Source organism: Pecten maximus, chromosome 3, assembly GCF_902652985.1.
Source record: "Pecten maximus chromosome 3, xPecMax1.1, whole genome shotgun sequence".
NCBI lineage: Eukaryota > Metazoa > Mollusca > Bivalvia > Pectinida > Pectinidae > Pecten > Pecten maximus.
In genome coordinates, this window is record NC_047017.1 from 32073461 (window position 1) to 32095682 (window position 22222).

The 22222-nt window shown below is 33.1% G+C and overlaps 1 protein-coding gene across 1 annotated transcript in view; it reads left to right on the plus strand.

Moving 5' to 3' along the window:
- Positions 1 to 1134: 1134 nt before the first annotated feature.
- LOC117322715 (fibrillin-1-like) overlaps positions 1135 to 22222 on the plus strand; it is a 33249-nt gene continuing 12161 nt past the window's right edge. The window contains exons 1-12 of the mRNA XM_033877654.1: positions 1135 to 1338; positions 1538 to 1730; positions 2567 to 2665; positions 3982 to 4443; positions 5041 to 5265; positions 5486 to 5584; positions 6922 to 7067; positions 7685 to 7971; positions 10267 to 10328; positions 13225 to 13424; positions 13733 to 13922; positions 15750 to 15875. Of these exons, the coding sequence (XP_033733545.1) occupies positions 1135 to 1338; positions 1538 to 1730; positions 2567 to 2665; positions 3982 to 4443; positions 5041 to 5265; positions 5486 to 5584; positions 6922 to 7067; positions 7685 to 7971; positions 10267 to 10328; positions 13225 to 13424; positions 13733 to 13922; positions 15750 to 15875 (2293 nt within the window). The remainder of the gene's footprint in view (positions 1339 to 1537; positions 1731 to 2566; positions 2666 to 3981; positions 4444 to 5040; positions 5266 to 5485; positions 5585 to 6921; positions 7068 to 7684; positions 7972 to 10266; positions 10329 to 13224; positions 13425 to 13732; positions 13923 to 15749; positions 15876 to 22222) is intronic.

Genomic DNA, 22222 nt, shown 5'->3' on the forward strand with positions numbered 1-22222 from the left:
AGGTAATTGTCCTAGTATTCTTCCTTTTGATATAATATATTATAATATTCTAGTTCTGTGGTCATGTAAAAATGTCGTCTGCTTCGCAAACATATAAGAAAATACTATTCATGTATTTGTGTTGTTTTGTTTATTGTAATAGGTTTTGAATTATATAATGAGTATATAGATTTCATGGCATAATGTATTGAAATATGCATATGATACGCAAGATACACGTATGCCAAGTTCCTATCTAAGGGATGAAATTCAAATTGTTCAAAAGTGTAAGATTTTGGCGGGGAAACATTTTGATGAGAATTCGATCCCTGGTCTCTGCATCTTTTCCAAAATATTTCTATTTTATTACTTTTGTGTGTGTTTTCTATGTAGCCTCTTAAAAAAGTTCGTAATACATATTTCTACATAGTATTCAATCGAGGTTTTATTGAAAAAAAAAGAGCAAAGCTTTATTACATTGCCATTTCAATGTCCCTGCGTGGTTATTTTCTTGCTTTGTTTTTTTCTAATAGAATTAACTCTTTCTCTCTTTTTTTTCGAAACAAACTTAAACATTTGTAAAGGAATACTATTTCATAAACAATTCTTAAAAAATGAAAATTCATCGTTATTAGGGAAGTATAAACAAGTGCTACTCCATATATTTGCATGTATATGTTTAAATAAGTGGTGAAAGCTGCCAAACACGATCGATATGCTACATTAATAATTAGGAAATTGTTTGTTACATACATGCTAATCATTTTGTTGTTTTTCAAGTAGTGTGATTATATGCTGGCATAATTGTTTAAATGAGGCGTTTTTACTGAGAAGTTGAGTAATCAGCTGGATGAAAGAAGGGTTTCATTAAACGGAATAGTTCCTTTTGTGTTAAGTGTTTATAATGAGTTGTGTCTGTTGCACAAGAAAAATGTTAGAACCCAGTTCCAAATACTTGTTGACCTCATAAAAATAACATTATCTAATTTTCAATGAATTCGGGGCAAAGTAAGAAGGCATTTTAAATTCAGAAATATATAAATGCTTATCAACGGCATGCTTGTAATAAAAATAATGATGATGAAATATGTTTGTACCCGGATAAAATACGACACGATGTAATGAAACAGAGATTTATTTTCTATTTTGAAAGCTATGACATGTAAGGAAAATGAGATATACCGTCACACGGCGGATGGGTACCAAGAGACTTGCCTTGACGCAAAAGATACGCCCGAGTATATCAGTGAACTACCAGTGGCTGATACATGTGTATGTAAAGAGGGATACGTTCTAGATGATAAAGCGTGTGTTGAGCCCAAAGATTGTGGATGTTCGTTTAATGAGAAATATTTCAAGGTAAATATCAAAAATCTACATCGATACCGATAAATGTTAACTGAAAAGGACGTGTGATCCATTAAAATTTATCTTTTAACATTTTCATCAAACCTCCTTAATGAGCATTTGTTAATTATTCGTTTATCAATGGAATCTTCTGTAAAATAAAACATGCTTTAGGCATTGAAGAGTATTGACTATCATTAATTTTTAACAGATAGGTGATGTGTTCGTAACGGACGACTGTACAAAGAAGTACATGTGTCAACGAAACGGAACAGAGTCGGCGACGATGACACTTCAGAACGAAAGTGATGGTTGTGGAAATAACGCAGTGTGTGTAACAAAGGAACGCACGAAACAGTGTGATTGTCTTCCTGGTTATCAGAGAAACGGAAAACATTGTGAAAGTAAATATACATGATTTATTTATTTATAAACAAACATTCAATGTTCAAATTTCTTAAATCACGTAAATTCTTTGGAAAAACATGATAAATATGAAACGTTTTATTAAAGTACATTTAGATATCAACGTAGATATGGTGTTGCCTTAAAACAAGCAAAAGAACAAGAACGAGACACACGGACAGGTAACAATCAAAACTCATACTCTAACGCTGCCCAGGTATCAATTCGGCCTGGTGTTGCAGAGTTGTTTTTGGCGAATATATTGGCACAACCATTTATGCTATCGTCTCAATCATCGTCATGTCTCTTTCCTGTATTTCCGAACGAAGAAAACATTTTCAGTCCCTATGTCAGTCAAACTGGACATTATTATGTTTCAAACTAAAATTATTTAGATTTAGATTTGATGTAAGCACCAAAATAAACGGACATGTTTATGTTTTCAGAACAATGTTAATAGGAGACCATGCTTTAAATAAAAATAAACGAGGCGATTCTTCATGGCGTGGGATGAGGAACATATCGTTGATAAATACACTTGTCTATGATGGAGCATTGGAATTCTATTTGAAATGTAACCCCTAGAATTAAGCTTCCTGCATGTTTGAAATAGCATACGGCTGTAATCTAAATACTTACCGACGTATTGGCCAGTAAGAGAAGTTACAACTACCTGTTCTCGTTCTAAAAATCCACCCACATCTGGACGCATGAGGTCATGACTATTACACATATTCAATCGTATTTAGTTAAAAATGCATTTACAAACCTGAAATTCCGATGATTGGTTATATAAAAACTATTACAAAGTGTATTTTGTACTTTTCGTTTTCAGAATCCACGGAAGAAGGCTGTAGAAAGAATGAGGAAAGAGTGAAAGGGAAATGTGTTTGTCAAGAAGGATTTCAACTTGACAAAAAAGGAAAATGTACAGGTACCTGTAGCAGACGTGTTTGCATATTTTTTATAGCCGAACATAATTAGTTTACTTTCACAAAGTTGACATACATGTTCGCTAAGTAATTCCTTTTGTTACGTCACAATCATTGTCCACTCCGATGTCATTCCTGCCGTTGGCCAAGGATATAAATCAAATAGACAATGTACATGTTCCTGGTTCGGTATTGTTTAGCGTTATATTAACACGTCCCTGGAAGAAATTCTTATTTTGTCATTCAATTTCTTCACACAGGATGTCAAGAGGAGACCATTACGTGTTCCAGCAAAAACTAAAAACCAGAAGCATAATATGAATTGTCATGAAATATAACTGCTAATATAGATAGATATATGAGTTTTGTAATATCTGTTGTGAAAGTAAATATACATGATTTATTTATATAATTTTTTTTTTCTCAAAAATAACATTTTTTAATTTCCTTGGAGGAACATTGTTAATATGCAACATGTTTCATTAAAGTACATTAAGATTTTAAAAACAACAAAAACATGTCCAGTTCCTCGGTCTGTCTTATTGCATCTAAATTCTGTCTTAACTTGATTGGTCTAATACTTTGAATTTTGATTTAATCTGAGCATCGAAAAAATGGAACATATCTAAGTTTCAAGAACAAGGTCGCAAGAGCATTTTACAGATGATTTTTTTTTTAAACAAAATTAAACGAGATGATTCGTCATGAAGTGGGAGGAAGAAAGTATAATCTATCAATACAATGATAGGGGTAAGACATATCTTAATACCAATAATAGCTAATAAAAGCAACAAACTTTCTAAATTATTCAATAAAATAGATGCCCTACATTTTATATACAATCCTTTACTTTTATAGAAAGTATATTTTTGTTTGAAACCTATACAAACGTGACAAAGAACATCCACGGCCTTGTCATTAAGAGATTTGAACAATAATGAGCATTTTCTTTATATACTAGGGATATTTCCCGGATATCAATAATTCAAACAGTTTTACCAACTTGTATAACCTCTATTTTTAAATGATCTGTAACTAAACGTCTTAAATAAATGCATGAATGAAGTAAAAAAAATCATGTATTTAATTCTCTCATTGAATAAAAGTTGTTTATTACAACTGTTATTACAACTCAATTCACTGGGTAAAATTCATCATTTCTGGCGCATTTGTTTTTTCATGATTAATAATGAATTTTGTATATGCAGAAAAGAAATGTATCTTATAATCACTTTTCGAAAGCGCAGGATGTGCTTTCATTCATTATTCATTTCACATGTTAATATTTAAACAACACTGTACTATATTTTGATAACAGAAAAGAAGCCAGCTTATGTGTGTCCCAGTGGTGCCATGGAAAATACTATTATATGTAGTGAAGGAACCTGTGCTATTGGAGACGGATATACAATAGTTCAAAACGTTGCCCCAGTCATGACGGGTGACAAAGATGAATGTTTCAAAGCTGCCTGGTTTAAAGTTTCACAAAGTAGCATTACCATTTTACAAACTGGTTGCGGTAGTGAGTTCGTGGTTTGCTATAAACAGACCAAGTTCTCTTGTCCGAGTGGTGCTATGGATGAGACTATGCATTGCGAAAAAGGAACATGTTCAGTCAAAGATGGCAACGTGGAATTGATCAAAGTATACGCACCAATAACGGGGACTACGGAATCCTGCTTTGAATCCGATTGGTATGATAACAATAAAAACAGTATCTCCATTATTCAGGAGGGTTGTGGCAGTGTGTTTCAAGTGTGTTATAAACAAAAGAAAGTTGGTAAGTTTGTGCATACTATTGTTCCTACTTAACCAATAAAAAAATGTTGACTGGACCGAATAAATACTAAGATTCTTTGACCGTTTGAAAAAACATACGATACGATAATACCAACTAAAAACATATATAATTATAAACAATAAATAAGTAATTTTTAACAGAATAAGGTAGAAACATGCACAAAGGAAAGATTTTCTAAGCATCTGATGCCGATTCAACTGATATATGACTTTGGAATTTCTATTACAAATTACGTGGGGACAAACCATGACAGTCACTGTAAAAAGCTTATCTATCTGTGACGTATTTCCGCCTAGCCTTAATGACTATTATCTATGATAACATACAAGTTGTGAAACATGACTGATTACCATAAAATTATAACAATATAAATACATGCACCATATCAAACAAAATGTACTTGCTTGTGTGACAGTACCATTACAAAATGTAAACAAATGGTCTTGAATTATTAAATTGGTTAAAACAAAAGGAAAAAATGATATATATTTATAAAATATGAAGAATGTAGAATGCTTATTTTACCTTAATAAAGACAAAGATGTATTCCTACTTTCTGATGACCATTCGTTGTAGAGTGTTCTTCAACCCAGACGATATCATGTTATGGAAAAATCGGACAGAAAATAGCCTGCCCGATGAATGGCCAAGGCCGCATCTTAGACATAAATGTACCTTACAGTTGGTCCCGAAGCGATAGCAGTAAGCCGTGTGACAAAGCTATGATAAGATTTGACGAGAAAAACATCTGGATTAGCGAAGGCTGTATGTCAGCTGATGTCGAAGCTTGTATTGGAGAAGGTAATTTAGTTTTTAAAGATAAAATGGGAACTTATTAAGAAAAAAATACCACGGTAAAAGAAAATAAAATCACATATCACTTGTAACATAAACCATGTTGTATAACGGTTATCACATCATTTTATCTAGGCGACCAGATCAGTGCCATATTTGTTTTCGTTTGTGGAAATAAACACACAAGTCCTACTTAGCTGTTCTTTAATTATGAATTTGTTTTCAGCTGTGTGTACTCCAGAATGTGGCTTCAATGCTAAATGTGATGACGGACGATGTAGATGTCCAGAGGGAATGAGTGGAAATCCAATAAAAGAATGTTACGGTTAGAAAAAAACAATCATTAACACCAAGTCAACATTGAGTTAATTATCTATTTTGTCCGTCGTATTTGCATCCTTAGATTATTACAATTGAGTTCCCTTCGCTGTGTTTGTAGTTTAAGTTAATGAAACCTGGTTCTCTTCTTATCAAATGCGTAACCAATAAGTGAAGAAACTTTATCGCGTTATCTGACTTTACATTTGAAAGTGAGCGGACTGATATCTTCTATGATCGTCACTATATAACCAAACACTGAAAATCCACTTTTAGGTATTCTCTCTGAGTTATATATCAAGACAATGTTATATTTGTTCTCTTGCCATATAATAATTGATTTAACTCCTCTTTTTATACCAATTAATGTATTCCTTTTCAAAATTCATTTTTGCATATCTCGTAACTATATATTTATTTGTGAGTGCCCTCCAAAGTCTTTTGTATAGATTGTATAAAATAACAATTAATTAATAACTTAATGACTCTTAAATTCATTTAATTAGGACTTATACTATATTTTGATTAATCGAACTAAAATACATTTACGGTAGTATCTGACAAACACTACAGATTTTCAATAGAAATTGTTGATGGGTAATACTTATTTGCTGCAAAGAAAAACATTATCGGTCTTAAAAGCTGCTGTTAATTATTCCAAAAAGTATCAATTTGAATGTAATGGGAAGAAAAAATATTCTATGCAAAACGAAGAAACCAGTACATATATTCAGACTATATTGCTTTCGAACATACCTCTTTATGTAATAATAATGGAAGGGTAAATAAAAAAACCAAAAAAAACCAAAAAAAACCCAAACGTAAACAACAAAAGAATAATATTAAAAAGTATCAGATGTTATAGGAGAATTATCTGTCTTTATATTGCTTGCTATCTTATAGCGGTGATTTCACGCTTTAATAGGGATATGCTGTTGTATATGTCATGATTTATGGTTTTTGTTGCCTCTCTTATTCCAACTCGTTGAGTCAAACATCTCAGCATATATTGTCTTTAATAATTACTTTATTTCAATGCCAATATTTCCCAATAATGGGCATGTATACTGCATGCAAGATATGTTAATGTTGTTTGTCGTTAGCATTATTTTTAATAAGTACGAAGAAATGACTCATCGCATATATGAAGTAATGCTGCAAGTTTTGTCAGAAGAGTTTTCAGAATCGAAAATTAGTCTCAAGCGTAAGCATTTGCTTCCGATTTATTCAAAGCTTTGTTTTTAGAGATGTGTACCTGTAGGGTATTTGGCAGCCAACATTATCAACAGTTTGACGGGGATGTTATGAGTTTCGGAGGTGTATGTAAATACATTCTATCTGAAGTAAACGATCCTACAAAACAATGTCCATATTCTGTTACAATCACTAACAAGCTGTCTTCAAGGAGAAATGGCGGGGCATTCGCTCATTCCGTGGCAATGGAAATATATGGATATACCATTGAACTTTTACAGAAGAAAAGAGTCAAGGTAAGAATTTATTTGAACATGTGTTAAACTATTACGTTTGTGGTGGTAATTGTGTTTTCTGTAAAACAACGACATAATACCGTCGTGTAAACGAAAACATAGTTCGAACTTAATATGGATTAAACCAATATATGAATATGTAGTATGTGTGCAGCGGTTCACTGATTGTTACTGCTTATACTAATCATATCCAGTGGATCATAATCTTAAGATTATTTGATCATTTGTCAGCATGAAACATTATTCAATAATGATTTGGATAAGTAGACACAAAAATGAACCCTAACTCATATATAAATAAATCTTATTGGCCAACGTTTGGTAGGAATATCACATGCCTTAAAGCAGTCTTTTGACTTTCAGCATTGGTCGTCTAATAGGTTGCTACACATTATTATTATCAAATAAGGCAAATTATATTGTTTCCGTAACAGTTCCTTTATGCCAAATCCAGTCGCTAATAAAATATGCTGTGCCAATTTGTCCTTTAGCAGGTTGAGTCATTGACGGGAATTATTAAATGGGTAGCAACAATATCAAATCAACCTTGACTAGGGTGTAATATTCCAGAAAAACATACATATTCCCAATCTAAGCATTTCTCAATTATTCCTCAGGTTAATGACAAGCTAGTTACACTTCCATACCGCGCCCAATCCGGGAAAGTTTATATTACCAGGAGAGGAAGCCATGTCAACGTTGTAGCACCGGAGTGTGGTATCGAAGTGTCTTTCAACGGTCGTAAGAATGCTGTTGTACAGGTTCCAAAAAATAAAGCAAACGATTTAAATGGAATATGTGGAGACTGCACCAACCTACGGAATGATGACTACATCGTGCGGAACAGTGCTGAAATCAGTAAATATCGTGTCTATGACCCTTCGGATAGTTTGACGAACGCACAGTAAGTACAGACTTGTTTTTCTTGTCATTTAGGTCGATATTATTGGAATGTTTGTACAAAGTTCAACGAGAAACGTGAATGGAAATAACTTTTCTCATTTTTTTTATTGTTTTTTTTTTCGATCATTTAAAAATGACATAACAATGCCTGCTTATGTTTGTAATCATACATTTGTTGGTTCTCAATATTTCCCGTGAATATAAGGGCAGTTGTTATTCAATAATATTAAATGACATATTTCACAGAAATCCTTATAATATGGACAAATCCTCGAATATCGAATCAACTTGAATTTGTTATCACGGTAGAAAGGGAAAAATAACAATTGGGAATATGTTTTGATTATACGTCAAAATTGTCATTGCCGTTACAGTTTATTTTAGTGTAAATAAATTTTAGTATTAGTCATTTGCTTGGTGAAGGTTACAGGCACGAAATGTCACTAGATACTTTTCTCTAGATCAGTTACACATTCGAGGATGAATACATAGAATACACTATTTCATTCCACTGTAATACTTAGAGCTGATAGTTTGTAGCTTGATAAAGATACAATATCAATCTAAACAAATGTGTTATTGGAAGATGTCATTATATTTTTCTGAACAAGTTTATGATCTTACTGAACACTCTAGGATTAAAACGTTTTGCATTGATGAGATGAAAGCATAACTAAAGGATTAAACTTTTTTTTTCTACCGTATCCCGTTATCATTGGACAGCAATACAATATAAGTATATATATGAAGTCTCTTTTTTTATTATTTTCAATCGGGATAGTTTCGAAAGCAGTCAAAGATAAATTGTAGCATATAAAAATGAAAGGTAAATATATTGGTTTTAAAATGTTGAAAAGTGTTCGTCAGTACAAATCGTGTGTAAGTATTATATAGAAATTCTGTGAAATTGAGAACAAATGAAAATCGTTTTCAAGGGATGATGTTAAATCTCAAATCTCCGCGTCGTTTACGAATAAATTTATGTAGATTCGTAGAAAAATCCTATATAGAGGTATTAATTCAAATACCAACGACAGGTAAGCCCATAGCCATTCTCCTAATAGCGTATTTTTTATCATACATAATTTTGAAATTAAGGCAACTAATGTGGAAAGCACGAATCCGGTTTAGCGTACTTATATTTTAGAGGGTTTTGCTATTCTAGTTCTTCATTACTTGTGAATTACAATTATAACTTCAGCTGCTTTCTTTCTTTTTTTTAACAAATATTCGTTCATGAGATGTAAGAAAAGTGTTCAGGAACCGTAGCCAAGTAGAACCATTATTAAATATATATATAATATTTCAAAAGCAGCAATATAAGTCTGTTTATTTCTTTTCTGATTCTTTAAACACTTTCAAGTTCAGGATAGTTATTTTTCTGTATATCTTTTTATAAAAAATCGTTGGTTGAGTTATTATACACAACATTATAAAGGAGATATTCCCTCTTAGAATACAAACACACGACAATGAATTTCTACAACCTAAAAAAAGTCATTAATTCAAAAGCACAAACGCAATTTCAGTATGTGCACATGTAGTAACTTTCCCCGCTTTACCCTAGGCCGCGTTTACGCTGCTACGGCGAACCTTTTTTAGACTAATTGATACAACTCTTACAATTTGAGTTTCACAAAAGATTGCATAAGGCACATTTATGTTCAATAACACTCGATATCTCGATTAAGTATAGATGTTAATGATGTTACTACAAAATAAAAGACAAAATTACTTCATATATATATTTGTTAATAGTAAAAACGACAGAACAGACAAGTAAATTGTTTAATTTTTGAGGCAATCTGCCCCTTTATTAAGACACAGGTAAATTACAAACGATTACATGTAGACATAGAACATTGAACAGTTACGCAATTTTAGTAAGCAAACAACGAAAAATATCATTATGTTTGTGAAAACTATCCCCTCAGTCTATGATCAATTCGCCGAGGGTCTATTATAATTAATCAGAAAACATCTTAGGTGGAATACCATTGGTAAAATGTATATATATAGTTACACAAGCTGGGCCTAAAGTGGTGAAATACAGAAAAATGGCAATAAGAAACATTTCCACGTAAACAAATGTAAAACATTCGGAACTCGATACGTGTTGGTTTTGGATAACAACATATATAGATAAGATACAATATTTTCATTCATAACCATGCTACTATGTGTATAATACCTAATAAATATGTAATCATTCTGGTTATATGCTAAATGTAATTAAATACCAGATATAATTTACCATTTGAAGAAAGATGTCATTATAACTACATCTTTTTTACAGGTGTTTGGTACCAGTTTCACCATGTCCACCTAGATTCAAGAATATCATCAACCGTCTAGCTTGTAATCTGGTAGATGTTTCAAACAAATTTTCTTTGCGCACTAGTCCTTTCTATGCTTGCATCAGCCGTAATATCGCAGAAGCAACATATATCTCAAGCTCATGTTTTACTGATGCTTGTTCATTGCGGAATAATCCGACAAAAATGAGAGAGGCTGCTTGTGGTGTCTATGAAATGTATGCGGAACTTTGCAGAGAAAAATATGGAATAACAGTATCTGGTTGGAGATCAATGGCACGATGTCGTAAGTTTTACTTCTTCATTGGATTCTAAAGTCGATCGAAATGTGCTTTAGTTAGGCGTCTATTGTCTGTCCGTCATTCGACAGTCATTTTTGTATTTTGTGTTACGAGACCAATTAAGAACATATATTACCTTATATTAAAGGATATATATATATAGAGAGAGAGAGATGATACACGAGTGGTTGTTGGATATGGAATTTATTTCCCACGAGTAAGGTATTTTTAAAAGTTACAAAAGATACCAGCTTTAGCAAGTATCCTTCGTTACTTTTAGAAAAATTACTAACGAGCGTGAAATAAATTCCATATCCAAAAATTACAAGTCGTGTGACCTTTTTCTAACACAACAAGGCATCGCAAACGATACAAATCCCCTCGCCTGCTAACACATGAACTCTGACGCAAAATGGGGGGGTGGGGTTATTGCAGGACATTGAAATAATATCAGTTGTCATTTGCACTGAACTGACATGGATGGGCTTATTATAAGGCATGGGTTCATTGCCAGTTAAATATGGTACATATTGTTATGCATTCAACAGTATCTTGTTACGCATCACACTAGCAACTTCATGTCCTGATAGTTATTATAATTATGTGTGTATCTAAATGCATATATAAGCATTTTTGAGGTATTGCCATGCTGGACCAATATATGAAGTTTGGTCAGGATCCATTCAAAAATGAAGTCGCAGCAACGCTGACAAAGATTTTCTATAAATAGTAACGGTGACCTTGACCTTAATTGTGGCACCCTGAAACACGAACTTGTTTGAGGTATTGCTATGCTTGACCAATATATGAAGTTTGGTCAGGATCCGTTCAGAAATGAAGTTGCAAGAGTGCTGACAAAGATTTTCTATAGAAAATAACGCTGACCTTGACCTTGTTCTTGGCACCCTGAAACACGACCTCGTTCGAGGTATTCCCATGCTGGACCCATATATGAAGTTTGGTCAGAATCCGTTCAAAAATAAGTCGCAAAAGCGCTGACAAAAAGTGAACATACGCACTTACGTACTTACGTACGAACGGAACGCTATATCCCCTCCCCGACTTTCGTCAAAAGGGGATAATAATATCGGCGCTAATCAAAGGAAACGTAGCCGAGTCTCATTTCTGGTATACAAATAAGGTGTACAGGTTGACGGCCGGGACCCAGTGATGGGACGTTATTCGATTATTGACGACGTCAATAACAAATGCAGCTCGGGTCAATATTCGAATTCTTGGCCAATCAAAAGACCGGAAGGTCATTATTCCAATAATCGAATATAACACACACACACACATATATATATATATCAAACAGTCGGCACATTCATACAATGGCTTGAGAGTGGAACAACACAGCATATTGCGGTAGATATATATATATATGTATCCTGCCACTGCCACCGCATTGTCGGAATACACCCACCGTATATATTTTTGCTGTATACGGCAGTGACGGAAAACAGCTGTATTTTGGAATCTTAGCACGTGCGTCAGTTCGACTGACCTACTTCAAAGTGAAACTACGTTTAAAATGCGAACATATTTCTGTCATTTTCGACAGCCTTTCACTTCAAAATGATTATTTTGGATGATTATTTTTATGACTGTTGCAGGATGCTCGGGACAGAAAGACAAAAGTGGCTCGCCAAGGCTCGCCACTTTTGTCTTTCTTTACCCTCACCAAAATACAGCTTATATTTTAAGACACTGACCATGTATTCTCTCTATATATATATCATGTTATGGAGCTATAATACACAAAAATAAGAATGAAGTGTAGTTTTATTGATGGACGCTTTTCTCTAAGAAATTATTACGCCACTGTAAAAGCCAATCAAAGCGATGTTACAAATGTGAGGTCAGTTTTTACATTATGGGCTGATATCATCTTATTTAAACTATTGAAATTACGTTAGTATTGCATCAACGTAAAGTTTTTTTTAAATCACTCTGCCTTACAAATAAAATATATCTTCCGCTATTGATTGAGAACGTTTGTAAGTGTCATCCTGATACAGGCTAGATAGGAATACATCAAAATACGAAGAACATCCATACATGTCAAAATGAATGTAAAAATCCTTTACAAAATCCCTTTCATTTGTATGATTTTGGTGCTTATGCTTGTTTTCGATATTATTGTCCATTTTACTCCATCTAACTTGATTAATTAATTAACTTTTTGTGGAGAAAACTTATGTATAGGTAGCCTGTTGTTCAATCCACAAAAATGCTTAAATGAATAGAAGATAGTTGTTGATCCCTATTTCCAATTTATATAGTATTAATATTAATGACCTGTTTGCTAAAATATGTAGCTGAGCAAATATTGGCCTACACTTTAGCATTACCATGCATGCTAACGAAACGGGCGTATACGCCGGGTTATTTCTAAGGTTACACTTTACTTGAATAATAAATTCTTATCAATAGATAATAACGAAAAATCGTTCATAATAACGATTAATTAAGAGTCTATATTATCTGAGTATCAAAGCATTAAAATCGTCATCAGCTCCAGAAGACCTAACATCTATGCTTTTCATTGGTGCAGTTATGATTCAAATTTGTATCGTGGATTTTAATTGCTACGTACCCTGATAATATATATATTGGAAACTTAAACAACCTGCTAGCAAATTTTCATATTTACAGGTACAAATTGCGGGGTAAACATGGAGTATAGAGATACAGTTGTTGGCTGCCAGCCTACCTGTGGCGCCCCGCCCCCAGAAGAGACATGTACACCGCCGTACGAAGGATGTGTTTGTAAGGCGGGTTATCTCCTAAGTGGCGACAAGTGTATAAAGGAAAGCGAGTGTGGCTGTCTTATGCATGATGGTACACACATTCGAGTGAGTAGTAACACACAAAGTGTAGTTTATTTAATAATCTACATATTAATTACATATATGTTGTCTGCTTGATACGGGTAAACGAAGAACAATTGTATTCAGCTCCTCCAATGCCCCATAAGGTACCCTATCAATAAAGGAACTATATCTTATCAATTTATTAGTGACCTTGCACAAAGAGCTTATTGATCTACCCCCAACAAGCTCTTCATTGATCTATCGTAGACAAATTATCCATTGAGCCACATCGACAAAATCCCCACGACTGTTTTAATTCAATTTATTTTTGATACATTATTTATTTATAGATTGGCGATCCCATAGTTCAAGACTGTTCAGGAACATATGAATGCATAGACGACAATGGCAAACCTTTCCTAAAATATTCTCCTGGAGGGTCAGCCTGCATAGCATCTGCTAAATGCGTGAATACCGATGGTAACTTCAAGTGCCAGTGCCCTGTTGGGTTCAAAGGTGATGGCGTCAAATCATGTGATGGTAAGTGTTTGACGTCATTCATCATGCTTTCGAGTGATGCTGGTCCTGTCCACTTATGTTTATATTTAGTACTGTGTATGTTGTAATGGGAAAAGCCTTTTTTAGTCCTAAATTGGGTCATGAAATAAGCATTATTTCTTCCTGGACTTTTAAGGGTAATATTTAATTCTTGGATACTACTGAGTATGGGGTAAATGACCATAATGCCAGACGAGTCCATGTTTAGCACGGATTAGGCAAAAAAAATCATTACTATGTATTTTATATGGTGTCACAATATTTAGCACGATATAACAAATACAGTTACGTACATAGTATAACACGGATGACAGCTCAGTATGTATTATGATATTTCGAGGACGATTTCATAGTATTTAACATGGTATAACATGGGTGAGGGCACAGTTACTTACTTGGTATAACAAGGATGATATCACAGTAATTAAAATGTTACAACCAGGACGATATCACAGTAATTAAATGATATAACAAGGGACGATATCACAGTAATTAAAATGACATAACAAGAACGATATCACAGTAATTAAATGATATAACAAGGGACGATATCACAGTAATTAAATGGTATAACAAGGACGATATCACAGTAAATAAATGATATAACAAGGGACGATATCACAGCAATGAACATGATATAACAAGGGACGATATCACAGTGATTAAATGATACAACAAGGACGATATCACAGTAATTAAATGATATAACAAGGACGATATCACAGTAATTAAATCATATAACAAGGATGATATCACAGTAATTAACATGATATAACCAGGACGATATCACAGTAATTAAATGATATAACAAGGGACGATATCGCAGTAATTAAAATGTTACAACCAGGACGATATCACAGTAATTAAATGACATAACAAGGACAATATCACAATAATTAACATGATATAACAAGGACAATATCACAGTTATTAAATGATATAACAAGGGACGATATCACAGTAATTAAATGATATAACAAGGACGATATCACAGTAATTAAATGATATAACAAGGACGATATCACAGTAATTAAAATGATATATCAAGGACGATATCACAGTAATCAAATGATGTAACAAGGACGATATCACAGTAAATAAATGATATAACAAGGACGATATAACAGTAAATAAATGATATAACAAGGACGATATAACAGTAATTAAATGATATAACCAGGACGATATCACAGTAATTAAATGATATAACAAGGAGGATATCACAGTAATCAGATGATGTAACAAGGACGATATCACAGTAATTAAATGATACAACAGGGACGATATCACAGTAATTAACATAATATAACAAGGTTTTATGGCACAGTTACTTGCATGGTATAACGAGAATTGATTTAAGAATCTTTTATCGAAGGTTAACAATGATGATATCACAGTATTTATCATTGTATAACACGGATGATAATCCAGTTATAAACATTTTAACAGGGTATAACCAATATGATACTACAGTATTTGTTATAGTGTAAAGACGATGAAATCACAGTATTTAAAATGATATAACAGGGATGTGTGGCACAGTTTCTTACATGGTATAACAATGTATAACAAGGATCATCGTACAGTAACGTATATGGTGTAGAAAGGATGATTAACTAGTATTTAATATGGTATAACGAGGATGATATGATAGCACAATATTTTTTATAATGAAAAGGAAAAGAATTTTAGTAAGTTTTTTTCAATACCGTTAGAACACATTGATGTTTAATACGAATCTTAACTATGAAGATCTTGTAGGAAATGAAATGATAGGGTTTTCAAATAATACCTCCATTTTAATTGTAGACATCAATGAATGTGAACTGGGCACTGCTGATTGTTCTATCGACAACTCGGAGTGTTTCAACACGCCAGGAACTTATAGGTGTGAGTGTGTGGATGGATATAAAATGGTTAATGGCGCATGCGAAGGTACGTAGATAGCATTAAATGATTTATGATCACCTCAGGTACCATATGTCAATAAGTACACGATAAAAACAATGAATTATGTAATAATACACTATACATTTGATTGTCGTTTACTCCTTTGACGAATAATAGTTTTAGTCGTGTGGTCGACTCAAAGGATTCTGATATAAAGATCAACTGCATTAGCTATTCATCAATACATATCAAGTCGCCACGTATTGCAATGTCATGAAGTCACATGTATCATTAACATGACGTCACATGTTTCAAAGCCGTGTCGTCACATGATTCAAAAGTGTGACATCACATTGATAACGTATTAAGCCTCAAATCATCAAAGATAAATAATAAGACGTTAGGAGCATACGCATAACTATTGACCCATGACGATTTTTTACAGAAAAAAATCCCTGTTTTGTATATAAAGCAAATCATACGAAATATCTTTAACGGTTCATTATACATAGATACACTGAAAACCTTTTTATAATCATTAAGACGCAAATAAATGTTTGGGTGTAAATATAAACATCATTACAGACCTCATGTTTTATGTGAATCTTCAAATATATAAATACATATACCTACAAATGATCAATGTTATATCAGACGGTCAATACAAGCATCAGCAAGCCCATATTTTATACTGTCAATTATATGAAGATATGAAGGTTACATAACAAGTGGTTATCGGATAAAGTATATATATATTTATATCATTTTTTTAAAAATTAAAGAGACCACGAGCTAAAACTCCAATGAAATAAATACCATATCCAGACGTCGTGTGAACTGTTTCTACCACAATGATACGGTAGAAATTCTACTTAATTACATGTGATAACAAATATATGTAATCAAGGTGTAGTTTCATCATGTTAGAAAGTCACTACCAAATATTCAAAATTAAGATTTATATTTTTTACATATTCGTTTCATGTTCATTTGGTCAGGTAGAAGTAGTTGACAAACTCGTTAAAGTTAGACATCTTTCAAACATGCCTGCAATTCTTTAATCCATAAATTGAAGAATCGCGGACTATGTGCGGAACAACGTACACTTTTCTATGCGGCGTATCGAATCTAGTCCATCCTTTATGTGCGTATGTACGAGCGTTCTGGCATCTTCTTCCTGTAAACAAAACACTGTCGGGTTTAAGAGCCTTTGTTTGGAACGCTTTGCAAGACGACGTATTTTTAGTATGTACATTGTGTATTGTGAATTTACCGTCATATACAATATTAATTACGGATATCTAAATAGTAACAGAAATGCATTACGTGAGACTAAAATTGTTTCAATCGATCGGCTTTTACCTTAAACATTTTGAAATGCACGTCACTGACAGTTTTGTGTTAAACTACCGTCAAAAAGTCGTTACATTGATCAATAATATTTTGCAATGCGCTGGGAGAACATCATTTTGATAAATCTAGTTTCAGCAGCTGTCTGTACGTGAAATCATGACGTTATGACGTCGAAGCGATTCTTGAATGCATTAACAAAATATCACGTGACACAATATAATTGAGTAGCTCGGATCCAAGTTCAAAATCTTAATAAATTAAAATGCCGAGAGCGTAATATAGGAGAACAAATATACCTACAAATATTATACTGTCAATATACATCTTTGTATGACAGACTGTCAATATATACTTCTGTATATGAAAGACTCTCACTATATAAATCCATACATCTACATATGACAGAATATCGAGATATAAATCCATACATATACATATGACAGACTCTCACTATAAAAATCCTTAAATCTATATAGGACAGACTCTCGCTATATAAATCCATACATCTACATATGACATAATTCGAGATGTAAATCCATACATATACATATAACAGACTCTCACTATAAAAATTCATAAATCTATATATGATAGAATATCGAGATATAAATCAACACATCTACATATGACAGACTCACTATAAAAATCCATATATCTATATGTGACAGACTCTCACTATAAAAATCCATATATCTACATAGGAACCACGAAACCAAATGATTCATAGACGCTGATGTTAACGTTTACCACCGTCCTGCTTAAATGGAATTTTTCAACACTGGTCCAGTAGCCAAAATTTTGAAGAATATCATCTCGAAAACCTGTAAATAGAATTTATATGACATAATCTCGCTATAGAAATCCATACATCTTCATCTGATAGACTCTCACTTTATAAACCTATACAGCCACATATGAAAGACTGCCTAGGTCCGCACATCTTTATTATACCATATCGTTAATAAATAAAGAAACACAACTATCTACGCTATACTGCCAATATAAACTTATTCACACCTACGTATATATTGTAGATAAAAAAGTATGCACTTTGGTGTAATGAAAACAACATATTTCTATCCTCCAGAGACACAAATGGTCATAGACGAGGGACCTTCGGGTGGGTTTTTTGGTAAGTACAATTCGTCACTACATACATTTGGAACAAAATGTTATCTTAACGCGTCAATCTTACACTCCATATTCATACTCCTGTTCATGTCTCTGATATAATTTCAAACGCATATAGTTCAGTAATGTTTCCTTTTTGAGGAGTAAAATGTTGCAACTGTCACTGATCCAATGACAATTTAGGTAATTAGACAACAGACCGGAAGTTGAATCATCTAAAGTATGTTACCCTTTTCCAAACGTGTCTGATCGAACATGAAGTCGGTTAAATAGGAACAACTGTAGTCTATTTGAAAACGGAAATAAGATGAAAACGTCATTAAAACATCAAACATTAAGAAAGATCCAGTGCGACTTCCATTTCAAGCAGCTTAGACGTTCAGACATTGTCTGGAGACAGATAACAATCTGGAGAGAAATTGCCATTTGTGAAGCAGCAAACATACTGTTCTAAGTTGGGATGAAACTGTTTCATGACCCTATTAAAACACATGTAATAGATTTGGGGTACAGTTTGATCTTTGTGACGCCGATATGTAATTCAATATGTGTTTGCCAATCCAAGAACAACATCTGTGATATTATCATTGTAATAAGATATTTTGAAAGTCTCGGTATTGTCTGTTTTGTATGGAGGCCGGTTACTGACCATTAACCGATAAGATTTATACTACACTTTTTTGAAATTTTCATTGGATTTCCATGTAAACATTTTTAAATGAACTTCGTTCTTCCATAACCCGAATAGGTTTCCTCTTTGATTTCGCTTTCATCCTCAATCTCATATTTTGTATTCGGGGTAATCAACTCCCTTGATTTATCTATGTGAGTTTAAATCAAATCACCTGCGGTTGCTCGGCTTTACAAAAAATAGATAGTTTAGAAACCAAATTTACCAAACAAAATATTCGAGCGCATGATAAAACAGAGCTAGTTTATATATTTACAATATATTTATTTATTCATAGTTCGGAACATTTCGACCTCCCTCTTGAACAATTTTAAATATTAAATTCTTTCTTTTTCTATATCAATAACTTTCAATTTCTTACATATTAATTAATTTACGTTAAATGATAATATTTTACTAAGGATTATGCTATTTTCTTAAATTCAGAGGTATTGCTTGTCTATGTTTTGTTGCGTGCAAGATACTTGATATTTTTGGACAATATTATTATTTGGATATTATTCTTGATATATATTTTTTAGACACACTTGGTTTGTTAATCGGTCAGACAATATGATATCACGTGACACCATTTTAGCCAGAGAGTGTGAACAAATAAACTCATAATAAAACGTTAATGTATCATAGCATGAATTTCTTTTTTTTATTTTGTTTGACCAGAGCCGACAGAGGGACCTTTTGCGATACCTTCTGATGGTAAGGAGTGATGCGTTATTTTGTTTAGTTTTGATATCAAACGTTTATGAACTTAATCGAGGTAATACTTTCAACTTCACGAGTACCAACGTTATCATACATATCATAATCTGGCATTAAATTTCTCTGGGAATAAAGAAGTGTAAGTGTTCGTTATGCAATAAAAGTAGTTTGCGACCAAGCAAAGACGAGCCTACATTTTGTGTTGTATGAGAACAGAAATCAGAGCCTACGAGTCGCAGTTTTAGATGTCTGTTTAGGCTTCAATCACATCCCACTGGACATCTACTTTACATTCTTAGAGTAAATGTTTCTCTTTCAGGTGAAAATGAATGTCAAAATGGAAATCATGACTGTTCAGAAAATGCGGAATGCACGGACCAAGCTTTTGGATTTTCTTGTCAATGTAAAATCGGTTTTTCAGGCGACGGCAAAAACTGTTCAGGTGTGTCATCAGGTTTCCTTACTCATAATCATTAAATATCCATCTTGTCTCAATTACACTCAGCACTGAATATACATTTCAATATGTTAAGGCTAGTTTACTCAGTTCTATACTAAACCAGGTAGCTATATCATTTCCATTCTCTTCAACATTTAAGATTCACTTTATTACGAGTATAGTTCTACCATCCTACCACTGTTTCCTAATATATACTTTTCTAACACTAGATGTTTGTGTTCCTCTTAGTTTCTATACGTCTTCGCTTAATTGTGAGTCTGATCAGGAACACGAAATGACCGAAAGGCGGCCGTCCAAAAATTATTCAAAATGGTATTCTTATGTATAGGTTTGATATCAGGAGGGTTCTGATCTACAAACAAAGCTCTTGTTTGTCTTCCTACCTTATGACATACGTAAATCAGTTATTTGTAATATATGGCACCATTGGAAATAATTTGTACCAAAATCTTAACACTTATTACACACAACATACAATGTATTACGATACAGTTATATCACTTTCATGCTAGAATATGTTGAAAGAAAGCATATTTTAACACTAAATATTAGATATAACGTGTTTCAAGCGATAAACAGTAACCAGCATTCGTCAGTAATGCTGCCGGACTCATCTGAAATATTACAGGTCTTCTATAATCGTCAGTAGTGTTACAGGCCTTTTAGTACTCGTCTGTAATGTTACAGATCTTCTATTGCTCGTCTGTATTATATTGTTAATGGTCATCCAGTGGCCGTAAGTTATGTTACAGGACGTATAGTACCAGTCAGTAACGTTACAGGCCTTTTAGTACTCGTCTGTAATGTTACAGATCTTCTATTGCTCGTCTGTATTATATTGTTAATGGTCATCTAGTACCCGTAAGTTATGTTACATGAAGTATAGTACCAGTCAGTTATTACAGGACGTATAGTACCATTCAGTTATGTTACAGGCATTCAAGTACTCGTCAGTAATGTAAATGGTCATGTAGTATCCGTAAGTTATGTTACAGGACATATAGTAGCGGTCAGTTATTTTACATGATATCTAGTACTCGTTTGTAATGATAAAGACCCACTAGCAGTACTCGTTTGTAATTTAACAAACCTTTTTGTATTCGAAAGTAGTTTTTACGTGAAACTTCAATGTATACAAATAGAAATTGATACGTGTAGCATATTTAATTTTTCTAATACTCAGAAGACAACAGACTATGAATTCTTCCTTCTTGTCATATTTTAGATCGCTGTTTTCTTTATTGCTATTTATTGTATCAACTGTATAGATTTCAAATGTTGTAGTTCGTGGCATAATTTGGCAGATAAGACAAAAGGAAATGGATAGATAATAGATCATCCTGATTTCTTCTACATATATACGTGTACTTCATCATATGAAGATGTCTATGCACAAGTAAATGATGTCTTAGAATATGTTCTGAAGTAGCCTCTCTTGATAACAACGGTATCGTTATCTACGTTCAGATATCAACGAATGTTCCCAAGATGAAAACGCGTGTCCAGATAATGCTGATTGCACTAACGAAACTCCTGGATTCTCCTGTAAATGCAAAGACGGTTTCGAAATGATTGGTCAAATATGTGAAGGCAAGTAAAATGAATGTATTGATCTGTACATCTATAACGTTATCTGATTAGATGTATATTATATTGTAATTATTTGTATTTTGTAGTTTTAGTCGTATCGCACGTCATAAATGTTAAACAACACACATCATATTGGTCACCGATTACCTATAAAAGACAATATAGGGATATTCATCAACACAAATTACAGTCTTTATGGTAATTGAATTGAAAACTGATTACACAGATGACAAGATAATACAACCTCTCACACTTCTATGGAAAAAGACTTCAGAATCAGTTATGATACAATCCTCTTAGAAAACACCCAATATGTTGGTAGAAAGCAGATATAAGAACCAAATATTGGATATAATGTTTTCCAAGCAATAAACAGAAACTAGCATTCGTCAGTAGTGCTGCCGGACTCATCTGAAATATACCATGCCGTTTATTACTCGTCAGTAAGGTTACATGCTTTCTATTACT